The sequence below is a fragment of the Homalodisca vitripennis genome, chromosome 2 (genome assembly GCF_021130785.1).
Source record: "Homalodisca vitripennis isolate AUS2020 chromosome 2, UT_GWSS_2.1, whole genome shotgun sequence".
Lineage (NCBI taxonomy): Eukaryota > Metazoa > Arthropoda > Insecta > Hemiptera > Cicadellidae > Homalodisca > Homalodisca vitripennis.
The window spans coordinates 58141609-58147624 of record NC_060208.1 but is presented as its reverse complement, the minus strand read 5'-3'; the positions used below and the strand labels follow the sequence as shown (position 1 = coordinate 58147624).

The 6016-nt window shown below is 39.2% G+C and overlaps 1 protein-coding gene across 2 annotated transcripts; it reads right to left on the bottom strand.

The window, feature by feature from the left end:
• Nucleotides 1-900: 900 nt before the first annotated feature.
• LOC124356258 lies at nt 901-1821 on the bottom strand. Of its 2 annotated transcripts, none has more exons than XM_046807443.1 (2): nt 1483-1779; nt 901-1012 (listed from the first exon to the last, which is right to left on the bottom strand). In XM_046807443.1, the coding sequence occupies exons 1-2, from the start codon at nt 1698-1700 to the stop codon at nt 925-927; spliced, it is 306 nt and encodes a 101-aa protein (XP_046663399.1). In that variant the 5' UTR covers nt 1701-1779; the 3' UTR covers nt 901-924. The 2 variants fall into 2 exon arrangements, with proteins under 2 accessions (XP_046663399.1, XP_046663400.1); XM_046807444.1 differs by having other exon boundaries at nt 907-1007; nt 1478-1821.
• Nucleotides 1822-6016: the final 4195 nt, after the last annotated feature.

Sequence of the window (6016 nt, the reverse complement as noted above, 5' to 3'; positions counted from 1 at the left end):
CGTTACGATGCCCGTCCAGTGGGTCCGCCGCACGGGATCCGCACGGGATAAAGCAGATAACTGTGGGTCCGCCGCACGGGATAAAGCAGATAACTATGTTTATTCGTGAAAATGTGGAGTGCTTAGATTCGTCATTTACAACAACTACAACAAAAAAAGGTAAAATAATTGTACACTGATATTTCATTATCGTAAACTATGATTGATTGATTAATTGTTAGATTGACACAAAAGTTGAGAAACTGAGTTTATAGGTTATGTCATACTATTGACAAATGTTGATAGTGTTAAGTAAATTATTAGTTTAAATCACTCTACAATCAATCGTAATTCAGTCGATTGAGAAGAAACAGCGCGTATTGCTAGTCAAACATTTAAAATAACAAATTATAATCTCTAACCTGTCATAACAGTGCGACCAAACAAACGAACTAAACCGACCAATCACCACGCGCGGAGTTAGAATTTAACTGTGTTTAGCAAGAATTTCAAATTCCAATTTTAGTAAATGTTTGATTCAACTTTACCATTTACAATAACAAATTTTAATTAATTTCAAATTATGTACAATGTTTTAGTAAACAAAATATATTTCTATAGTTAAAATTTGTGCAATTCTTATTTTCATTCAATTCCTTGTTCCTATTGTGCAATTTAATAATATTCATATCAATAAATATTCTACCGAGAAAAAGACGTTGTCACGTAAAATCTTCGCCCGTAAAACCGACTTTACAGGCAACCATAATTTTTTTTTATCTATTTGTCTTGTTTTATTTATTTATTTTAACTGTGACTCATATTTGTTGTATTCGTTAAGTTTTAAACTAATTACTGTTATTATTTGATTATTTATTTAATTTATTGAAGATTTTAATATTAATATTAATATTATTATTAATTATTTATTACTTAGGTTAGTTTTTAATATATTGACACAAAAATGCCTCCTATCACTAGGTCAAGCGAATTGCTGAATGTTGTTTGTTGATGGCTTGTTTTATATTGAGCAAGACGTTATCGATATAACATCCCAGTTCTACAACGAACTTAAATCTTGCTCAACAACATTTGGAGAGGATGCTATTGCAAAACTTATTCCTCGCATTAGCCTAATTTTAAGTAAGCTAAACGACCTTTCCAAGCGAATAGAGAGTTTAGTGAAGAATTAGGTATTTTGAAGGAAAATCTATCTTCAGCTGAGCGTAGGTGTTCAAACCTCAACAAAAGTTACAAGGACATGTCGGAGGAATGCTGTGAACTAGAGGCCCAATATGAAGCCGACATAGCTAGGCTTAGCACTCAGTTGGCGAGTTGCAGGGAAGGCAGTTCACGAGTGTCACCTACCCATAGCGTGAACGAGGACTCTGAAAGGCTTCTCCTTGAATGCAGAGAGAAGATAGCTGTATTAACTGCAGAGCGTCAGCAATATTGTTAACAAGTGTCGAGGTGCTGGAGGCTGACGCGAAATGTCTACGAGCAGACCTGGGGCGGGCTGAGACCATGGCGAGGCGGAGGCGTGTCTCCGTAGACGACACTTTACTGGTTGAGTTGGACACGGTCGACACTCGCCTAAGCCTTGCTCTTCCTCCCCTGACCCTCAGGACAGCAGTGAAAGCAGTGTCTTCAACCATGTACTGTTGATAGGTGACTCGCACATGAGATACGCAAGTAAGGAATGTGTCTCTCGGGGAGGCCATCTTGAACGCTGTCCTGGAGGGAAAATTTTAGACATAAAGTATCGTTTGTTAAGTTATGTAGGTCTAGATTTAAGAGTAATTTATATTCATGTAGGTGGTAATAATTTTAGACGGGGCTATCGGGGTGGTCCGGGGTTCAATGGTGGGCATGGAAAGCGTGAGGTCCTCTATAAATCAAATCAAATCAAATCAAATCAACATTTATTCCTTAAACAAATGCACACTTTAGAAATACAAATTAAAATACAGGAATAATCCCCGCTAAGACTGTAAAAAGTTAACTAATATAAATATATTCTAAAGTATATAATATCTTTGTACTATTTAGAATAATTAGATTACCAAGTTTGGAGTATCCATCAGAATATGCGATGCTGACATGTTACTAGAAATTATACTAAAAGAAAATAAAATTGTGTTAAAAATAAGGAGAACGCAACAGCCTCTCAGCAGCCTCCCAGCCAATGCGGTACAACCATCGACTCACCCTCTGTTTGTAGACAGCCACACTTTCACTCTCCATTTTTAATTCCTCTGGCAAGTTTCTAAAGATGATTTGAGCAAGATAGAAAGAGTTAATAAGTTCTGAACCATGATTTAATTATAGCATTATTATTATTATGCATTATTATTATTATAGCATGGCGGATCTACTATACACTGTCAAGACTAAGTTTCCAAATTCTAAAATTTTCTTAGACAGTGTTTTGATTCGGCAAGCCATTGGTTATAAGTCTCTCCACGACTTCAACCCAAATTGGAGCTCATGTGCAACAACTTCGGTGTTGAATTCGTGGAGGCCAATACTTGTGTAAGCAAGCGAGACCTTGCTCGGGATGGCGTTCACTTTAACAGAAGAGGTGTCGCCCGCTTAGGTTCCCTATTTGTGACGGCCATCTCAGCGGCTCTGCGGTTTCTTGGTGCGGATACAACCTCTCCCCCAAGTTTTCGGGATGAAGCCGTCTCTAGTCTCGGCCGGGATCCTGATCCTGTGCAGATTGTCGATGAAAACATCGGTCCCCAAGGGAGTCGTGACACTTCGCAGGTGTCGGGAAACTAGCTGAGCTGGGGGGTAAAGGGCGTCTCAAGATCGTGCATCTGAACATGAGATCTCTTAACACAGGTTTTGATGAGATGAGCTCTCTCGTGCGCGATTTTGATTTCGATGTCTTTGGGGTTTCTGAGACTTCGCTTCATACTGAACCTTCATCTGCTGACTACATGATACCGGGGTACACTCTGCTGCGTTGTGACCGCCTTGATAGTCAGGAGGAATTTTCCATTGAAACCACAGGTGGAGGGGTGGCCCTGTATGTTATAAGGAGGGTATTGCCTATCAGCAGTACACTCTGGCAGATGATGTGGACCCTGGTATTGAAACTCTGTGTGTTGTGGTCAAAGTGGAGGGGGTTAGGTTTGGCATATGTGTGGTTTACAGGCCGCCACACGAGAGGTACACTTCGATGTCAGCTCTGTTACACTCTCTCTTTGTTGGCTTGGCAATGGAAGTAAACACTGTTATGTGTTTAGGGGACTTAAATATTTATTTACTGTCAAAGACTTGCAATGAAGCTAGATTTTTACGCTGACTCTTGAAGGAATCAAATGCAGTTCAACTTATAAATGAGCCAACAAAAGTGACTGCAACATCAGCCACCTTTTTAGACCACATAATAGTGGACAGGTCCGCTGAGGTCAAGAGGATCGGCGTTATTGATGCACCAAGTATATTGGACTATAGAGGAGTAAAGACAACATACCATAGATTGATTTACTGCATCGTTAAATTTGCTAAGGAAAAGGAAAGGACTCCTAAAATGATTACTTATAGAGACTTTTCAAAGTTTAATGAAGAACGTGCTGTAGCTGATATTGCTGGTATTGATTGTGACATTGCAATGTATATAGTGGGAGTGGATAATATTGAGCAATTTATCACAATGATTATTCGAAAGGTTTTTGATGAGCAGGCTCCTCTAGTTTGCAAGAGAGTGACAAAGGAAAAGGCACCCTGGAGAAATGATGCTATAATTAAAAAGACTAAGTGTAAAAATAAATTGCATAGAAAATATTGGAAAACCAGGGAATACAAAGATTGGGAATTGTATAAGACAGCACGTAATGAACTTAATCGAATTGTGTGGAAAGCAAAGAAAACATTTTTTACAGAAAAGCTGTCATCGTCAAGTAACTCCAAAGATTTCTGGACTTGCCTTAAGAAGTGTAATGTTGTTGGAAAATCTACTAATAAGAATATACCGCACAACGTGGATTTGAACAAGTTAAATAGATATTTTAATGAAATGGGCAGTGCAAGTGGTGCTAGCGATGGAATAATTAATTACTATAATGTGAATAAGATGAATGATGCGACAGCTGTCTTTAACTTTCATCCAGTCACTCTTGATGATGTAAAATCAGCAATTAATAACATAAATTCAAGAGCAGCATGAATTGATGAAATATCCATTCAAATGATTAAAGCAGTGAGCCCTTATGGTTTAGGTGCCATAACGCATCTGATAAATGAGTCTCTGACTGAAGGGTTGTTTCCTCAGAGATGGAAAGAGCGTATGTATAGTTTACCCCCTACCTAAGGTATCCACCCCTCATAGTGTTAATCAATTTAGACCAATTTCAATTTTGCCTGCAATGTCAAAAATGTTAGAGAAAATAGCAACTCGACAACTGATGAAACATATGTATGATGAGAACATTTTACCAAAAACTCAATCTGGTTTCAGACATAATCACGGTACTTGCATTGCCTTGACAAATCTGTTTTGTGATTTGATTGATGCTAAAGACAGCAAAAGTATAGTTCAGTTGTCATGCTGGATTATTCGCAGGCTTTCGACTCAATAAGTCAAAGGATGTTGCTGGTTAAAATGCACTTTTATGGTTTGGTTGTAAATGCTATTGAGTGGGTGAAGTCTTATATCTCAGTCTTAACATAGATTGAGAATGAGACATCTGCCTCTCTAGTCAGAAGTCGAGGTGTATCTTAGAGAAGTTGTCTTGGTCCTGTACTGTTTAATCTGTACACTTCTGACTTCCCTACGTGTATCAAACATTGTACGGCACATTTGTACGCCGATGACTGCCTATGATCCTGGTTCGGTGCCTGAGGCCTTTACCCATATAAACTCACACCATGAGAACATCTGTAAATGATCTGTAGACAATGGGTTAAGGTTCAATGTAGGTAAGTGCACTGTCCTTCATGTCATCCTACAAAATCTGGTACGGGCCTTGACGGATAGAGGTGTGGGGATCGCTCTTGATGATGAGTTTTTGGCAGTGTGTGACCAGGTGGCATCTTGATTGATAGCGACCTAACTTTCTCTGATCACGTCACTCATGCTATGCAGCGTGCTCTTGGCAGATTAAGAGGCCTGTACAGATTCAGAAGTATTCGCCAAGCTTCAGCTTATGCAGTCAATGGTCTTTTCTGTCATTTACTACTGCGATGCTGCTTACGGTAACAGCATCTCGCGGAGTGACGTCGATCGCATTCAGAGACTTCAAAACTCTGCTATACGTTTCATTATCAATTTGAGACGATTTGATGACGTATCCCCCTTTCGGGATGCTGCTAAGTTGTAGCCAATGGAATCGGCCTGCAGGATGCTGACGTGCTACATGGTCCACAAAATCCTATCACACAAGGAACCACGGTACCTGAGTGAGCGGTTCTTGTTCCGGGAGGAGGTCTCGCAACGTAGCACCCGCCATGGCTATCTGCTACACTTTCGTAGAGTAAGATATAAAGTCGGAAGAAGGAGTTTCTCATACTTCGGCCCTAAGTTGTACAACGACCTCCCTCTTAGCCTATAAGAATGCAGTTGTTCCTCATTTAAAAAGAAACTTAAAGACTTTTTGATTGTTGACAATTAACTAGTTAAGCTATTAGTATGTACGAATAAGAAACTAAACAGTTTTTCCCACTGCATTATTTTAAATTAGCCACTGGATTTTATTGTACCTGTTTAAATTAAGTTTAGTTTAGTTTTGTTTTCTAGTTTTTAAGGCATTCAGTGACATGAGTTGTCCTGAAAAACAGTAACTGTACTGAGAAACGCTTGCAAATAAAGGCATTTTTATGTATTTATAAACGAGCTACACCACGAGTGTTAAATTTGGTCTGGCGTGACGACGTGTTTATATAACTGGATTACTGTCTCCTGTATCGTCCTGCTAAACCAGTTAAGTTACATAATCAGTGCAAACTCTGGCCTGGCGCGGCGCCGTGATTAAATGACTGGATTACTGTCCTCTATAACATGCTGCTAAACGAGTTACACCACCAGTGTAAA